This window comes from Cataglyphis hispanica, chromosome 6 (genome assembly GCF_021464435.1).
Source record: "Cataglyphis hispanica isolate Lineage 1 chromosome 6, ULB_Chis1_1.0, whole genome shotgun sequence".
NCBI lineage: Eukaryota > Metazoa > Arthropoda > Insecta > Hymenoptera > Formicidae > Cataglyphis > Cataglyphis hispanica.
Window position 1 is genome coordinate 3,147,880 of NC_065959.1, and position 16,726 is coordinate 3,164,605.

A 16,726-nucleotide genomic window follows, 5' to 3' on the forward strand; every position below is an offset into this window, starting at 1 on the left:
TTTTGACAGCTAATCATATGATTTTGTTTTTGCTGAAAAACTCCCAATATATTGTTGACATGAACCATAAAAAAGAAGAAGGACCAATGACAGATGAACAGATGACAATACATGCAATTCGATCCATTGCGACGCGCGCGATTCGACCATCTCGTGACAGTTGATAGTTCATGATTATTCACGGCAGTCTGTGTTAGTTCGCGGACACGCGGACAATACGTTAGTCGTTAGTTTGTTCTTCTAGTGTTTCTCGCATCACTATTATGTAGATACCGTCATGAAAAAGATTCGGAGCTGAAAGTAATCCCTCGCGTGATAGCGATAGACTGCGGTGTCGCGGGAACAATGCCTCCTACCGTGTCGACGAGATTCTAAGAATTCATGAAATTGAAGAAGCGAAAGAATTTGTGCGCGCAGTGCGTGAATATGCCTGCCAAGGTCTCTAAGAAGGTCGTGGGCATGATCATACGAAGCCGAAAGTCCATTATGAAGGATGGAGTCATCACGGTACTAAGGAATTTTCATAAGTTTCATCCTTTTGACACTTCTTCAATCTTTAACCTCGTAGCCGTTAGCCAGACGTTCTCCATCTCTCTCTCTAGCTCTCTCCTCTCTCTCTCTCTCTCTCTCTCTCTCTTTTTCTCTCTCCCTCACACTCACTCGATGTGTGTAATCATCGATGAATCTATCGAAATTCTTATCTCATTCTTATTTCCTCATGTACATAGTGTATATATAAGTCTGGTCGCAAATGCATAATTGATATTAGAGATAAAAAATTTTATTCACACTGTGTAAATTTATTTAAATTGACAGAATATTTGAGCGAAAATATACCCAGGCAGATAGGACATAGTTAAAGACTATGAAAGTGATATATTCTTTATACATAGATATATTTCAGGTTAGAGATATAAAAAAGATATTAATATTTACACATTCTTATCTTTGATAAGACTTTATATATTGAGAGCTGTGAGCATGTATATGTCTGAATTATATTGAAAAACAAATACTTTTATATATTTAAAGTGTCTCTATATATTATCTCATTTGCATACATACGTTTTACACATGTTCTCTATGTGTGTTATTGTATCTTGTTTTACAGAGCAAGATGTATAATTACAAGAAAGGGGAACTCTTTATATATTTATATAATTTTTTTTTATAGTGTACAATTTATTTACATAATTTATTATGACATGCTAACAGCTGATTAATTTATTTTTGTAAAAGGTTATTAATTACAAAAAGAATTCCATTGCATGAGAAGAAAAATCAAAGCAATTAACATAATTTTTTTAATTTGGCTGTAATATCTAAATTTATATACACATTTATATATACATGAATTTTTACATTTATAAACTTGACATTTACAATTTTATTTTTACATCTATTCTTCAATTTTTATTCTTACATTTATTAATTTTTATTCTTATAATCAATATTATTTATAACTTCATAAGCTACTTATTTATACCATGTTCAATAATCAATGCTAAATTCTGATCCTCTTATTTTGTTATTGTCTGTTCAGCAAAAGAATGCAACTTTTTGTTATCTCTTAACACATGATTCTTGAATTATGTTTGCTGAGTTAAACTCCGACAAATTTATATAATTGAAAAATATATAATATTTTTGTTTTATTTTTTATTTATATAAATTAAACATTTTATATATATAATCCACATATACACACGTGTTATTTTTTATCATTTAGCGCCTTATGTGTGTATAGAATCGCGGGCGCGCATGTATAATATGTATAGAGCACCATGGAAAAAAATAGCCAAGTGTCGTGCGCATCGATAAATTTTTGCGCGATATATTTTTTCAATATAATCTATCGCGCGGATAATCTATCAAAATTTCGCTAAAAATGATATTATCGCAAGATATGAGACCAATAACGTGAGAGACGCGACTTCATTTTCTACATATTTTAATATTTTGACTACGATTTTTATATCTTGACTGCGATTTTCTTTAATCTTTTTTTTTTATATATGTTAATTTATTATTTATTTGTGCTGAAGATTATCTGTAGAAGGGATCGAAACCTATGTATTCTCTGACTCGTAGTTATTAAAATAAATATATACGCCATAATTACTGAGCGTTGATTAATCTTATTGCTTTTGTCTTATTTTATTTGGTACTTTCAGAAGAGAATTTTATTTATTATCGCAAAACGTGTTGCGAGGTGAAAAATTTCTTTTCGCGATATGAGGAAATCGCGAATTCGATTGCCAGCTGTTGGCCATTGTTAGGTTAGGCCGAGTCAAGAGTTAGCTCGAAGAGGTGTAGGCAAAATCACAAAGAGTGGGGAAAAGATGGGAAGGGGGTGGAGTGAAGGAAGGGGGTATCAGTAGGAGCAGTTGCAATGCGGAGGTTTGATTCCTCGCATAAATTATCAAACGATGTGAACGAATAGCGCGATTGACAGCGCGTCGAGGGATCTTGACTGGAAATATGTGATTGCCAGAGATCTTGTCAAACAACCGCCGACAAACGGCTGTGATCTTAAAATACGGACAGAGATACGAGAGGGAAAGAAGAAGCCAAGTTCCATCCGTGATATCGGATATCGTCTCGTACGACCAGTCGAGTGCTCATCGAGAATGTTGTTTCAATGTTAATTATAGCGTGGACATCGCCGCGCGAAACGTGAAAAAAAAAAAGAAAAAAACATCGTCGACGGCTTCGCGAAAAATCTTCGTCGTCGACGAAATTTCTCGCGTCCGTGGAATTGTGTGACGTCACATCTGATCGCGACGACCAAGTCAAGGCCGTGTGAGAATCCAGTCGTTAATGGATTCGGAAGAGGGATGCTACTCATTTTTACGCATCTCTGTTCTGTCATGAGGAACGATCTGTCACAGAAAAAAAAGGGACGATGCGTGTGGAAAAAAATGTTACTCAAAGCTTTCTACTAGACTAAATTCTACTAGACTTTAATTTATGTCAACTATGTAAACTGTTTCTCCTCTATAAATTTCATAACTTGCCAAGAATTCGATGACGCGCGTTTGATTTGGCACTGTATACTAAATGATAGAAAATATTACAAAATTGATTATATCATGTGATTAGATATATATATATATATATATGTATGATCCCAGAGATTTTGACATGCTGTAAAATGTACATCGAGATTATTATTGTGCAGATTTTACAAGAATGCAACAGAAGAATATGTTAATGTGAGCTTTGCACTGCCATAACACAATTCAAACATTGATAATTGATTGTCAGAAAATTAAGAATCACATGTCATATAAATATAAAAATCAAGAAGAACACATACGTATATATACACATGAGTGACTTGTGTATTTATCTTGCGATTGATTAATATTTTTTATTAAAATTGAAAATGTGTATATAGATAATATAATTAATAGAGATATATAAAAAAAGCTGACAGTTTTATGACGGAAATCATTAATCAAAGTTTTGTGTAAATAGACAATTATTGATTTTTTCAAAAACAGATGTGTAATAAAGATATATATATGCAATTTTAGTTTTATAATGATCTCATTTATAATGCAAATGTAATATATCAGTAAATGTAACAACGTACATATAATGACAGAACAATTGAAGATGTTATTTGCAAAATAATTAAGATAAAGTATTTAGCAAAGTACATATATAGTGTATTTCGATTACAGTGCAATATTTTGGACATTATATTAAAAAAGTTATGAAAAATCATGAAAACTCAATGATTGAAACAAATAAACTGAGAATAATATGAAGAGCGAATTAAAATTTAGCACAAAACTGATATGCGGAAACAGTGTATTAATATTACATTAAGAGAAGATTGTCTATTTCTTTATCGAATGGAGAATGACAAAAGCGTCAATTAGAATGTGAATATGAAAAGAAATATATATAGTAACATTTCTTAGGGGTCATGCCCCCTGGGGCAAACGGCGGAACAGAGGGCTTTGGCCCGTCCTGTTCTGAAATACATAATAATCAAGAACATGCTATAGCTAAACTTACACCTCCTCTTACATTTGTTCAACAATGCTACAGACATCTCAAGGTCAGCCGCTAAGATATCATAAATATCGCTTATGACATATGCGGAAGGCCATTATTTCCATTTAAAATTTAATTCATACAATTGCTATGCTCATATTAAAGGCGCTATTTCATAATTTATTAAAATGTAATGTTATAAAATGTATGTAATACGCTATTGTATTGTTATTTTTCAGAGTTCTGGTGTCGGCGAGGCGAGCGTATATCACGCCTTAGTTGTAATATTTTTGGAATTCTTCGCATGGGGATTATTAACCATGCCTATTATTTCGGTATTGAACGAAACATTTCCGGATCATACGTTCCTGATGAATGGTTTGATAATGGGAATTAAAGGAATCTTATCTTTTCTTTCTGCGCCACTGATCGGTGCCCTATCCGATGTATGGGGTCGAAAATTCTTTCTACTTATCACAGTGGCCTTCACATGTGCACCGATTCCCTTAATGAGTATTAATACATGGTGGTTTTTTGCCATGATTTCCATCAGTGGTGTATTTGCCTGCACATTTTCAGTGGTATTTGCATATGTCGCAGATGTAACGGAAGAAAATCAAAGATCGCTAGCATATGGTTTGGTATGTATACATTATTTTTATCATGAGGATGGCAATATATTGTAATGTGTACTTGAATGTCGAAATTTTCTATCAAAAGTAGCTAAAACAAATTATCTAAGATACTATTTGATAATCTAATTTATAAAATAAATTTTATATATATATCTCTTTTTTTGCTTATTGTATAGGTATCTGCAACTTTTGCTGCAAGTATGGTAATAAGTCCAGCTTTGGGTGCTTATACCATGACAACATATGGAGAAAATCTTGCCGTAGCATTAGCAACTGCTATTGCAGTCTTGGATGTGTTTTTCATATTAGTGGCTGTACCTGAAAGTTTACCTGAAAAAGCACGTCCACCAGCACCTATATCATGGGAGCAAGCTGATCCATTTGCTGCTCTTGGAAAGGTAAAAACTTTTGTTCAATATGTTATGTTTTATAAAATCTATCAGCAGATACATACAACAGATACAGATCATTTTACGTTTGTACATTACAATGTATAGTTTTAAAAAATAAGATTGCAATATATATAATATAAATATAGAATAAAAGGGTACAAGTATATAAATATAGATATTTGCTCGATAGGTTGGAAAAGACCATACTATTCTAATGCTGTGTGTTACTGTGTTCCTGAGCTATCTTCCTGAAGCAGGACAGTATAGTTGTATATTTGTTTATTTAAAACTGGCTATGGGCTTCTCCGGTTTTATGGTGGCTATATTTATTGCTGTGGTGGGCATCTTGAGTGTGGGAGCACAACTTGTATTAGGACCCTTGATGAGAACACTTGGTAGCAAACATACTATAATGCTTGGTCTGTTATTTGAAATGCTACAACTCATGTGGTATGGATTCGGCTCGCAAACATGGTGATTATATTTTTATATGAGGGATTATATTTTTATATTTAGCAATATATTACACAATAATTAATATACGATTATATAGTTGAGAAATATTGGAATAAGCATTGGAATAAGCATATTTGTCATAACTTATTGAATATTAATCATTTCAAGGATGATGTGGGCTGCTGGAGTACTTGCCTCTGTATCAAGCATAACATACCCTGCAATTTCCGCGTTTGTATCCATGCATTCCGATGCTGATAAGCAAGGATTAGTACAAGGCATGGTAACAGGGATGCGTGGTCTCTGCAATGGACTTGGTCCTGCTATGTTTGGTGTTATATTCTATCTTTTTCACGTTGATCTCAACGATGACACGCCTAATCTTCCCTTGAAACCATCATTTGTGGACGAGAACAATAGGACGGGAACTAATATACATCTTGATATAATGCCTCAGGTATGTATATTATCAATATCAATAGCAATCTACAGGTAAGCATAATTTCTTCTAATCTTGTTTTCTTATCAGTTTTTCATACATATATATGTATTTGTGTGTGTGTGTGTGTGTGGTAGTGTGGCGTAGGCGTGCGTGCAGTGCGTGCGTGCGTGCGCGGTAGCAGTGCGGTGCGTGCGTGCGTGCGTGCGTGCGTGCGTGCGTGCGTGCAGGTGCGTGCGTGCGTGCGTGCGTGCGTGTGTGTGTGTGTATGTTATGTATATACAATGTTGTATTAAACTTTAAAATTTATATTAAAAGAAAAAATTATTTGAGTGTGTATAAATATTATTTAAAGAAAGAGCATTGATTAAATGACACTTGCAGCTTGTACCAGGACCGCCGTTCGTGTTTGGTGCATTACTTGTGATCTGCGCGCTGTTGGTAGCTGCGTTTATTCCCGAATCAAATACCATGTCAACAGGATCGTTGCATCATCCATCCACATCCCGGAGGCCCTCCGGTAAATACGCATATCAGAAATGTACGTTAAAGGTTGTCAAATATGCCAAATATATTTATGGTGAAGGGATTCATCGAAAATTGTATTGCAAATGCAATTTTTATCGATTAGTTAAACATAATAACACATTGAAATTTATATGCGAAAAATCTCTTGTGTTTTATGAATTCTTATATGTATACGCAAATAGCGTATAAAAAGATTTAATATTCTTCTATATCATGTATATTATTTAATATGAATTTTAAAATATTTTGTATTTTAGGTTTATCTTTAGATGTTCAGTACGAGACAGATCGAACGGGAAGCGCAAGAGGAAAGATCGGTCCGTTATCGCCACTAGTCGACAATTGTAATTCTGCCGCGCTATAGTGTCTGTTGAAAAAAAAAGTAAAACAAGCCATAGCATATGATGAAAATATTACAGATAAGCGATAAAACTCGAGCTTTAATCAAGCGAGAAAAGTCATCGCTGTATGAAATGCACCTGACTCGAATGGGGATTGTAATAGAATTGTCTATATTGTATTATACTATTTGTTTAAGGCAATAACTCTATAAAATTGATTTTAGGACTATTGATGGAACTTAATGTTTAGGTTGTGACAAATTTCCCACAAGCAGTGCTTGTGCGATGATACGTGGGTTGATCTCAAAGTCGAGTATAATCATAATACAAGCATGTTATGTTACGAAATGTGTGTTAAATTAGCTCTTCCTTTTCAAGATTCTTGCGCCAGCTATTAAATGACAGATATGATAGCTTTTATGCAAAGTATCAGTGACTCCTAGTTTATGCAGCTCGCCAACAGCACAAAATGGCACATGAATGAAAGTTGTAATCAGTATTTTTTACTAGACTTATATAACTTAAACAATTGATTCTTTACACACTTCGATCCTATATTTCTGTATCCTTTTCTCTTATATTTCTGATTTATGTTACCACTTTTTACATTACATGCTAATAGACACTTGATGGAAACCACAATGTATCTTTTACATCTATATATGTTTATAGTAGTAGAAATAGATTTTACACACATTCCTTATAAGCATAATTTTTACACACAATTCATCATAATTAAAAAAAGATTAAAATTCTGTGGATCGTATTTCTTTTTATATAGATACAATTTAATTATTACTTGTATCATCATCATCAATATAATTTAGCTAATATTTGTAGATCATGTGATCCGTCTTGTTTTGCACAAACTATTTATTTTAATAGATAAACACTATGAACACATAACAAGAAAGGCCTCAATGATAGCAGTATAGTTTGTCATTCAAAGGCAATGATAGATGTCAATATTATGACTAACGCGCTAAATTGTATTATTAATAATTAATTAAAAATCAATAGTATTCTTAAATTTATGCGTGTTATAATCGGAGTCATTGATGTTATAAAATGAAAAGAAAAAAATTTTATGATAGAATAGAGCTTTGTATATACTTTGCTTCTATTTTATAGAAGAATATCAAAATCTTTTAGGAAAAGTATATCTATTTTGACACAGTGGCATTGATTTATAATTTAGATCATTTAAACTATGCAGTTTAATATTTATATTATTATCATTAACAATAATATATTTACACGAAAAATCGAATTTAAAAGTAATTTGTAGGAAATGATAGTAATTTTTTAATTATTGAATTGATATGTTAAAGTTATTACGAAATCGATTAGTCTTTATTAAAGCCAAAGAGGAATTAACGATATAAATTGCAAACAAATAAGTTCAAAAATAACAATAAATTTCTATAGACACTTGTGTATAATGTGCAAAATGCCCTCCTATTTAGAATCCTTCAATTTTTTATTTATTTTTTTTTTTTCATAAATATTGCACTTTCGTGATTATGTATTTCTTGGAAATATATCTAAAGATATATTTAGTTTATAATTTTATTTTTATTATACCTATATTATATTTATTGGACGATATTAATACGATATTTTGTGGATATAAAAATTTGATAAATATGTATTTATAAATACATATTGAATTTCAACTTCTCATTTATGTACATGTGTTAGATTTAAAAAAAAAGGATTTACTAGAATTAAAGTTTCCATCGATATAATAAAAGTACTATGGTTCTTATGATCAAATGTAAATGCAAAATTACATGCGTTTTCTAGAGTCTAGTTGTCAGTAAAATATTACAGAATGATGTAGAAATCGTGAACAGATGCAAACAATGCAACTACAATTCTATAATTTCAATTTCCTTAGAATTACTTATAAAATCGCTCTTATATGCTGAAATAAATATATACAATTGTATTATAAATACAAAGCAGAGAAGCAGGAAGATTATATAACGTTAAGGATGAATAAAGTTTAGAATAAGTCTTGACTCTATCATGAGTTAAGTAATTGTATATGTATAATGTACGATGAATGCATTAATAAAAAATTATTTTTAAGATAAATGAGGGTCATCTAAAAATTCGTATTTTAAAAATATAAAATATGGAACAATCAATAATAAATTGAACATAAATTGGATTTATAACTTGAGACATTGTGTATGTTTGAGTAATATTATAATTTCAAAATCAAATTTCAATATCAATTGATAATAAAAATCATTAAAATTTCCGTTTAGTCTATTCATATAGTTTGCAGAAAAGAAAATTAGAAACATATCTGTCAATATCAATAGTAACCGTTGTGTATACAATTCAATATATATAATTACACAATATATTTTTATATTATTATAGTATAAAATATTAACTGTGTTTTGTGAAATACATATCAACTTGTTGAGTTGTTCCACTTTGTTGCATTGATTCAATTGCTTTATTGACTATCATTTCTGATGTTTCTTCTGTTATCTAAAATAAAATCGTGGAATCTTTGAGAAAATATTGCATGTGTCTCATATTTTATTAAACGATATTGTAAAAAGTTTTTAGTAATCTTACATTATTAATAGTATCCAATACATTATCTATACTTTCACATCTTAAGAGTGGCCGCCTTAAGGTGGTTAATGTAACTACAACAACAAATACTAAGATTCGATATGCGCCCACTGTTATTTTATCCCATATCCTATAATAAATAAATATTTTAATACATCGTGCACTATATTGCCAATATTAAAATTAAATAAAATTGCAGATAATTGCACAATGTGATAATTTATAATCCATATATATATTTATATATATACTTAGCAATAGATCCATTACATATTACACCAGCGAAACATGAATAAAACCATGTGTCATATGGAAGATTATAAAGCGCATCAATTTTAACAAGGTGCTTATATAAGTCTACATCTTCTCTTTCCAACAAAGAATATGTACACTCTTGTAATCTTCCCACTTCTTTTTGCAATTTTTCAACCTGCATAAAAAGGCCAGATAATATCCAATACATATCAACTAGTTTCTCTGATTCCGATTCAATATCAATCACATGCCATAGTGTCTCGGCCATTTTACTCATTGCTCTGTAATGTATAAAATATTGTTATAATAAAGTGTTTGACTATTTAATGTCAATATTACATGAAATATCTGTAACATTATAGAATCAAGATATTTTTTAAAACACTTGCAAAACTATTAAAAAAAGTTTTCGATTGCTCGTGTAACTTTTAATAAAATAATTTTTTTTAATTGAAATATGGAAATGTACATTTATATGTAATATATATTATATTAATATACTTAATATTAAATAGTACAATATATGAACCTGTATATTGGTGATTCCAACTGAGCAGTTATATCAACTTTTGCTCTTCTTGTACGTAACAACCACATTGCTAAGAATATCAGATGAGGTTTTGTATAATCATCTGTGATTTTTGCAATTTTTAATGCTCTCTGTAAATCTTGAAATTCCGCCGTACGTTGAGCCATTATAAATTCATGGCTTTCTACATAAACAGGCAAAACATCGAGCAATACTTTCCACAAGAAGTTTCTATACATAGCAGGTACAGTGAATCTTAAACAAAATTGTTTCAATTTCGTCTTGTCAAACGGGCGCTCTTTCAATAATATCTCCAGAGATTTTTTCTCTTCGACGCTGCGAAAGCCAACCTGCCATTTAGAAAAATAATATTGAAATACTGCGAATATTATAAAGCAATATAATGTGTGGAGCAACTCTCTTAGTGGTAATGTTTTTTATTTTAACTTCAATTTGAAAATTATATAAATTTATGATTTGAATATACATACCTTTTCGTAGTATGACGAACGAAAATTCCGTTCATCGGTCATCATTCAAGCGTTTAATATTCTATTGAAAGTGGAAACGGGTAGAGAAGTACAGTCACATTAGAGTTGAACAATAGATTGTAAACATTATAACCTATCTTCACAGAGACCCTATCCTCATTCCGTGTTCTTTTCTTTGTATGAATTTATGTTATAAGCTCAATTTTACTATATATCTACGTATTATCTACTTATACCATGTATATATGTGATAGATATATTACATGTACATATATGTAATATATCTATCACATATAACATGGTACAGATACCTAGATCTATCTGTTCATCTTGCTTGCATTTCCTACACGCGAATACTGCGTTTTCTTTTTCTGTAACGTACGAATATACAATTCATTTTAAATCCAAAAATTTCTGGAAATTGCAAGGAAGACGAATAAATCTTATACCAGATTTGTTGTCACAATTTATAAATTCTATGAAAAAAAAAATCGCACGTGTAAAAGTTTTATTAATTTTATTAATTTTGCATTTTAATAAAAGGAAAAAAATAAATGGTATAATTTAATTATAAAATTATAATAACATATATAATGTGTGATTATATATTTTTTCAGTGTTAATATAAGTATGTCTCAGGAAGAAAAGGATTTGGATATAAATAAAGCTTTTGAAGATTTATTATTTACGGAAGAAATTGCACAGAAATCAGGCTACGAGAAAGGATATAAAAGTGGTAAAGAGCAATTGTTAAAGGGATATCATCTTGGATACCATAGAGCTAGCGTAATTGCTGCTCAATTAGGATATTACAGCGGAGTCTTGGAACATTATCTGCAAAATAATGATACTGATTGTGAAAAAACGATAACATTAGCCAAAAACCTTCTGAAAGATATTCATAGTACTTTTCCTGATCATCAAGATGATAATTTGGACATTCTGAAAGCTGTAGAAGATATTAAATGTAAATATGCCAAATTCTGTTCATTAGCAAAAATTAATTCACTCTATCCTGAAGCAGAAAAACTTGAATTTTAATACAACGATAATGATGGAATATGAAAATTACTTTGAAAAAACATTAAATTTTATTAGTATTTATCAAGAATTGATAGATTGCCATTTGGTTGACTTTATTACCGAAAAATTGTGGAACAAATGTTTACCAGAGAAACTGAAATCAGAACTTGAAAGTATTGATACAACTGATATTTGGATGGAAAATAATACAAGACCCGAATTGAGCAATTTCATACAATTAACAAGATCGCTTTCTTTAGAATCGTGTCCAGCTGTTATATGTGTAGATGATTTATTAAAACTATTACCGCAGTTTCCTAGTAAGGAACAATCAATTAAAAACAAATTTATTGAGTCAAAGTCTAAATTTATGAATACCAAGAAATCGTATGAAATTGATGTTCTTGGAAAAATTATTGCCGAAATGGCACTTTCGACTCACAGTTTAGTAATAGATGCTGGAGCTGGAAAAGGATATTTATCGACATATTTATCAGAGCACTTTGACGTTCCTGTATTAGCAATTGATTCATCGCATACTTGCCATAAAGGTGCGATAAATCGTCAGGAAAAAATTCAGAAACGAAAACAATCGCTAACAAAAGTTTGTGAAAAGTATTATGTTCAATTGTATTCTACAGTTTATCACAATCTTAAAAATTTTTAATGTCTCTTTATATTTTATTTTAGATTCGATATGTAATTCAAGAGTTAGATGAAACAACTGATTATAACAAGATAGTGAATACAAATTATCCTGATTGGAGTGTAAATAGAAATCTGATTTTAACAGGATTACATACTTGTGGAATGCTTGTACATTCTGTAATGAAAGCTTTTTTACATGCAAAGGACATTCATCTTCTTTTTATAGTCCCATGTTGTTATCATTTAACAGATGAATCATTGAGTGGACGTTGGATTTTCTCTAAAAATGCTAGAATGTTGGCTCAACAATCTATTGAAAGGAGTAGACATAATAAATATTTTACTCCTTCATTATTTTATAGAGCTGTGCTACAAGTTATTCTGCATTCTATGGGTTAGTATCAAACAGCCACAAATACACCCATATACACACTCATCATTCACTGATACTCTCTCTCTCTCTCTCTCATACATACATACACACACACACACACACACTTATTATATAAAAAATCTATAATGTAAATATTTCTTATATAATTTGTAATAGGATATTACAATACTAAAGTTGGTAGTGGTGGACCATTGGATAATTTTGCAGATTATGCAAAATGGGCCTTATCCAAAATTGGAGTAGATAATAAACAGGTTTTTATTACATCTAAAGTTAGTTTCTCATTATTTGTTCAAATGTTATAGAAATTTTATAAAAAATTTTATATAATTGTAGATACCATCTACTCGTGCACTGCAGAAAATATATCAGAGTCACATACATTTTGAATCGAAGTTGCATCTCTTTCAAACACTAAGAATATATACAAGTTCAGTAGTGGAAGCAGCGATTATGTTGGATAGAATAATATTTCTACAAAATAATGCCCAACACTCGAAGATTGCTATAGTACGCTTATTTGATCCAACAGTCTCCCCCAGATGTTATGGAATATTTATGATAAAATAAATGTAATAAATACAAAAAAATAACATATGGAAGATATGAAAATGAAGAAAAAGAAAGAATAAAAAATTTAATTGAATTAATAGTACAAATATCAATTTACTTATAGGAATTATTCGTCATGCTTAGTATGATTATGAATAATTTAACATGTTAAATGCTATCAATGATTAACATCGATTTGTCTATGGCAAACTAATTAAAAATGCTTATATAACAAATAACAACACTTTGATGAATTAATAATTTTCCAACTTTTGAATTAATAATTTTCCAACTTTTAAAATATATATAAATGCCATAGGAATTTACCAATGAGATAAATGTACTATGCATGATTATATGAACAAAAATTCAATCATATTATAATTATTTCAATGATAAAAATTTTTGATATAAAACATGTAAAATTTGCTCGACATTCATGTATTAAAATTGCAACAAATGGCTAAAATATAAAATAAATTTTCATTTAATGACTTTCATTGAAATGTTAGTCTATATTGATATTTACATAGCTGACCTTCTTATGTATTTAATTATATGATGGATGAATGTTTTATTATGCATTATCAATTTCTGCTGCTTGCAAATAATCCATAACAGATGAATATCCTTCCTCTCGTACAGTAGGGGCTAAAATTCCTGTAGGACAAAGTCCGCTTCTAGTTCGACATATACTACAATTACACAAGCCTCTGCAGGGTGGACAAGCCCAATCCTAAAAAATTGCAATTAATTAAAGTTATGAAAACTGGATCAATCTGATGTCTTTACAATGCAGTATTGATATTATAAGAAGTCAAACTTACCGGATCTTTTAATACTTCTATAGCATTTTCGCCATATCTTCCTTGTAAACATGGACCACAAAATTGCCCTCTAATACCTACACATTCTCCTGATCTGCAAACTGTTTTTGTATCTAAAGTCTTCTGTCTACACTGGTGACAGCTTGTGCCATTGATTTTACAATATGTTTTAAGAGAACTTTTCTTCGCTACATTGTCCAACATCTCTTGCGTGATTTCATCCACCGATGGTATACTTTCAGGATCATATACCGATTTTGTTACCTTGTAAGTTCTTTGTTCTCGTCTATTTTCATCAGAGCTATCATCTTCATATATATTTTCTTCTTCTTCGTCCACATCACAAACACCCATTTTCATTAAATCGATGGAGCGTTGAAACGGCTTTGCCCATGGAAATAAAACTCTCAATTTGGGTCGATTACGTTTGGGTTCCGATAAATCATTTTCTTCATTCTCATTTTCAGAGTCATTAGATCTATCGCTGCCGGATGCCTTTTTTCTGCTTCTAGTGTTGTATGTTCGACGAAACTGTAGACGTATTTTACCACCTCTGAAATTTCCCAAATCTTCCGAAGATGTTCTGCGCCTTTTCTTGGATGGTTGGTTTTCAGAATCATGATTGCTCAATCGTTTGTTCTCTAGTTGTTTTTTAATTATGCTCGTTTCTTTCTTTATGTCTTTAAAGAGATCTGCAAACTATATAAAGTATATTATATAATAAATAACCGAAATATTCCTCACCCATGATCCAAAGAAAGATTTAGTTTTCTCTTAAAAGTAAGGTTATTCATAGTTTTGTTGAATAAAAAAGAAAAAAAATACTTACAATAGCATTCCTCTCGGATATATTTTTTTGTCGGAGAGTTTCATAGTCATCTTCGTCCATGTGTTTGGTCAAAGAATATTGAAGGTATTCGAATGAAAGATTCACCGAGGTTTTCGTAGGTGATATTGCTAACAAGTATTCGTTTCAAGCATTTCAAACAGTTAAATTCAAATCAATTTAATCACTTTGCGCATCCACGTGCGCATTTTTGGCGGGAAAGAAGAGAAATCTACAATTGATAAATATATAAATATATATAGTACTGAGTCGATAACCGTACTCAAACGATACATAGTTTTACAGAAAAAAAACCTACAATTGATAAGTATGTAAAATAATATGATCGATAATAATATTCAAATGTAATTATATAATTATAATACCATATATATATATATATATATATATATATATATATATATATATATATATAAATCCAATTATGCTAATAAAATAACGTTTCAGTATTTTCATTGCTGTCTCTGACATTAAGTAAAATTTTAGTGATGATACAAATCGCAAATATATATTTATAAAGTTTTATATTCAAATATGTATATAATAATGCCGTGAAAATGTTTCATATAATAAATAATTGGAATTTTATAGATTACACTTAAAAATTCTCAAAGTTGAAAACTATTAAATTAATGAAAGTTTTCATTTTTTTATAGTCTGTGCCAAATAGAAAATTACCAATTTGCTGCATAAACAATGAGATTTGTAGCATTAAATAAATCGAAAACTGTTTATAAACACAACAAGATTAATTGTGTCTAAACTAAATATTTTTTATATTGTTGATATCATTCCAAATAATATACGTATGTGTTTTATATTATAATAAGAAATTGATTTTCATTCTACATAACAGCAATTTTTCAACAGCAAAATACAATTTGTTGTTGACTATTTTACGATAAACAATTTTGTTTCAACAGCAAATTTCCGCACATAAAATTACTCAACAAAATTTTTTGTCAGTAACGTAAAAATTTTGCTGCATATTAAATATATTATAATTGTGCATATATTATAATAACTTTAATTGCTTCCGATTAAAAATATGTAATAATAGCGGCAATTTTTTAATAGCAACATTTTTTTTATATGTAGGAACTGAAATCGCTATTATTTATCAAAGAATATAATTGTAAAAATTATTTATTTATTCTGCATAGAGTCACCTTATATATCACCTTATATATATATATATACACATATATGAGCGTATCATAATAAGAATGTTATTGCTCTTATCGGCGATAATATGCACGACAAGGATGGATGTATCGGTGGGAAAGTAATAGAACTTGTATTGACGTACGTGTAAGCGAGAAATATATATGATGTTATCCTTTAGTACACTCTACAGCATGCTTAAGATAAATAAAACTTGAACTAGCAGCAGAAGAATACAATTGTACGCCAGAGTCACTGTGGTAAGTTGGTCGTGTACGTGTCGTTAGTGATAGTGAGCTGTAAGAATTAATACATTTGTTAATCGATTGATGTTAATTCTGATAAAAAAATCTCATTTTATTTTATTTGCAAATAAAAGATGATTTAAAAAAAAAGATGATTTAACAAATCATTTTTCTTTAAATTTTTAGTATTTAATTTCCAATCGTTAATCGTTAATTAAAATTAATTCGTGCATTGATTACTTAAAGATTCAAGCATCATAATTAAGTACATACCTTTAGAAAATAAAAACGAATTTATATGATTCATCTAAAGTTCTTTATATTATAATTATGATATGGCCTTTGAAGAAAAAA

The 16,726-nt window shown here is 30.0% G+C and overlaps 5 protein-coding genes across 15 annotated transcripts; 3 read left to right on the forward strand and 2 right to left on the reverse strand.

The window, feature by feature from the left end:
• The first annotated feature begins 174 nt into the window (after positions 1 to 174).
• On the forward strand, positions 175 to 8,899 carry LOC126850278 (hippocampus abundant transcript 1 protein). Of its 3 annotated transcripts, none has more exons than XM_050593108.1 (7): positions 175 to 507; positions 4,248 to 4,649; positions 4,820 to 5,041; positions 5,226 to 5,509; positions 5,660 to 5,948; positions 6,315 to 6,471; positions 6,716 to 8,899. In XM_050593108.1, exons 1-7 carry the CDS (start codon positions 382 to 384, stop codon positions 6,820 to 6,822), a joined length of 1,587 nt encoding a protein of 528 aa, XP_050449065.1. In that variant the 5' UTR covers positions 175 to 381; the 3' UTR covers positions 6,823 to 8,899. The 3 variants fall into 3 exon arrangements, with proteins under 3 accessions (XP_050449065.1, XP_050449066.1, XP_050449064.1); XM_050593109.1 differs by lacking the exon at positions 175 to 507 and adding an exon at positions 2,366 to 4,072 and having other exon boundaries at positions 6,315 to 6,450; XM_050593107.1 differs by lacking the exon at positions 175 to 507 and adding an exon at positions 2,367 to 4,072.
• A 220-nt stretch (positions 8,900 to 9,119) lies between these two features.
• LOC126850337 (TBC1 domain family member 7) lies at positions 9,120 to 11,017 on the reverse strand. Of its 3 annotated transcripts, XM_050593219.1 has the most exons (6): positions 10,984 to 11,017; positions 10,673 to 10,733; positions 10,182 to 10,531; positions 9,649 to 9,933; positions 9,398 to 9,527; positions 9,160 to 9,307 (listed from the first exon to the last, which is right to left on the reverse strand). In XM_050593219.1, exons 2-6 carry the CDS (start codon positions 10,715 to 10,717, stop codon positions 9,203 to 9,205), a joined length of 915 nt encoding a protein of 304 aa, XP_050449176.1. In that variant the 5' UTR covers positions 10,718 to 10,733; positions 10,984 to 11,017; the 3' UTR covers positions 9,160 to 9,202. The 3 variants fall into 3 exon arrangements, with proteins under 3 accessions (XP_050449177.1, XP_050449176.1, XP_050449174.1); XM_050593220.1 differs by lacking the exon at positions 10,984 to 11,017 and having other exon boundaries at positions 9,120 to 9,327; positions 10,673 to 10,821; XM_050593217.1 differs by lacking the exon at positions 10,984 to 11,017 and having other exon boundaries at positions 10,673 to 10,821.
• LOC126850372 (uncharacterized) lies at positions 10,472 to 11,713 on the forward strand. 5 transcript variants are annotated; one of them, XM_050593286.1, is made up of 2 exons: positions 10,472 to 10,608; positions 11,290 to 11,713. In XM_050593286.1, exon 2 carries the CDS (start codon positions 11,303 to 11,305, stop codon positions 11,711 to 11,713), a length of 411 nt encoding a protein of 136 aa, XP_050449243.1. In that variant the 5' UTR covers positions 10,472 to 10,608; positions 11,290 to 11,302. The 5 variants fall into 5 exon arrangements, with proteins under 5 accessions (XP_050449243.1, XP_050449244.1, XP_050449245.1 ...); XM_050593287.1 differs by lacking the exon at positions 10,472 to 10,608 and adding an exon at positions 10,758 to 10,849; XM_050593288.1 differs by lacking the exon at positions 10,472 to 10,608 and adding an exon at positions 10,975 to 11,050.
• Positions 11,507 to 13,789, forward strand: LOC126850304 (probable methyltransferase-like protein 25). 3 transcript variants are annotated; one of them, XM_050593166.1, is made up of 5 exons: positions 11,507 to 11,639; positions 11,845 to 12,299; positions 12,386 to 12,737; positions 12,894 to 13,009; positions 13,074 to 13,789. In XM_050593166.1, exons 2-5 carry the CDS (start codon positions 11,892 to 11,894, stop codon positions 13,305 to 13,307), a joined length of 1,110 nt encoding a protein of 369 aa, XP_050449123.1. In that variant the 5' UTR covers positions 11,507 to 11,639; positions 11,845 to 11,891; the 3' UTR covers positions 13,308 to 13,789. The 3 variants fall into 3 exon arrangements, with proteins under 3 accessions (XP_050449123.1, XP_050449121.1, XP_050449122.1); XM_050593164.1 differs by lacking the exon at positions 11,507 to 11,639 and having other exon boundaries at positions 11,724 to 12,299; XM_050593165.1 differs by lacking the exon at positions 11,507 to 11,639 and having other exon boundaries at positions 11,724 to 12,299; positions 12,894 to 12,991.
• Positions 13,360 to 16,412, reverse strand: LOC126850336 (cell division cycle-associated protein 7-like). Its single transcript, XM_050593216.1, has 4 exons — positions 16,273 to 16,412; positions 14,946 to 15,174; positions 14,117 to 14,815; positions 13,360 to 14,025 (listed from the first exon to the last, which is right to left on the reverse strand). Exons 2-4 carry the CDS (start codon positions 15,003 to 15,005, stop codon positions 13,867 to 13,869), a joined length of 918 nt encoding a protein of 305 aa, XP_050449173.1. The 5' UTR covers positions 15,006 to 15,174; positions 16,273 to 16,412; the 3' UTR covers positions 13,360 to 13,866.
• Positions 16,413 to 16,726: the final 314 nt, after the last annotated feature.

Bases quoted from the DNA above. Each gene is read 5' to 3' on its own strand.
- LOC126850278 (XM_050593107.1), top strand. From the start codon at position 3,938: ATGCCCCCTGGGGCAAACGGCGGAACAGAGGGCTTTGGCCCGTCCTGT. The intron at 4,650-4,819 runs GTATGTATACAT...CTTATTGTATAG, and splicing joins GATCGCTAGCATATGGTTTG to GTATCTGCAACTTTTGCTGC. The intron at 6,472-6,715 runs GTACGTTAAAGG...TTTGTATTTTAG, and splicing joins TAAATACGCATATCAGAAAT to GTTTATCTTTAGATGTTCAG.
- LOC126850337 (XM_050593219.1), bottom strand. From the start codon at position 10,717: ATGATGACCGATGAACGGAATTTTCGTTCGTCATACTACGAAAAG. The intron at 10,532-10,672 runs GTATGTATATTC...TCTAAATGGCAG, and splicing joins GTTCGTCATACTACGAAAAG to GTTGGCTTTCGCAGCGTCGA. The intron at 9,308-9,397 runs GTAAGATTACTA...ATTTTATTTTAG, and splicing joins TATTGGATACTATTAATAAT to ATAACAGAAGAAACATCAGA.
- LOC126850372 (XM_050593286.1), top strand. From the start codon at position 11,303: ATGTCTCAGGAAGAAAAGGATTTGGATATAAATAAAGCTTTTGAAGAT.
- LOC126850304 (XM_050593164.1), top strand. From the start codon at position 11,724: ATGATGGAATATGAAAATTACTTTGAAAAAACATTAAATTTTATTAGT. The intron at 12,300-12,385 runs GTTTGTGAAAAG...ATTTTATTTTAG, and splicing joins GAAAACAATCGCTAACAAAA to ATTCGATATGTAATTCAAGA. The intron at 12,738-12,893 runs GTTAGTATCAAA...AATTTGTAATAG, and splicing joins AGTTATTCTGCATTCTATGG to GATATTACAATACTAAAGTT.
- LOC126850336 (XM_050593216.1), bottom strand. From the start codon at position 15,005: ATGGACGAAGATGACTATGAAACTCTCCGACAAAAAAATATATCCGAG. The intron at 14,816-14,945 runs GTAAGTATTTTT...TACTTTATATAG, and splicing joins TATCCGAGAGGAATGCTATT to TTTGCAGATCTCTTTAAAGA. The intron at 14,026-14,116 runs GTAAGTTTGACT...GCAATTTTTTAG, and splicing joins TAGAAGTATTAAAAGATCCG to GATTGGGCTTGTCCACCCTG.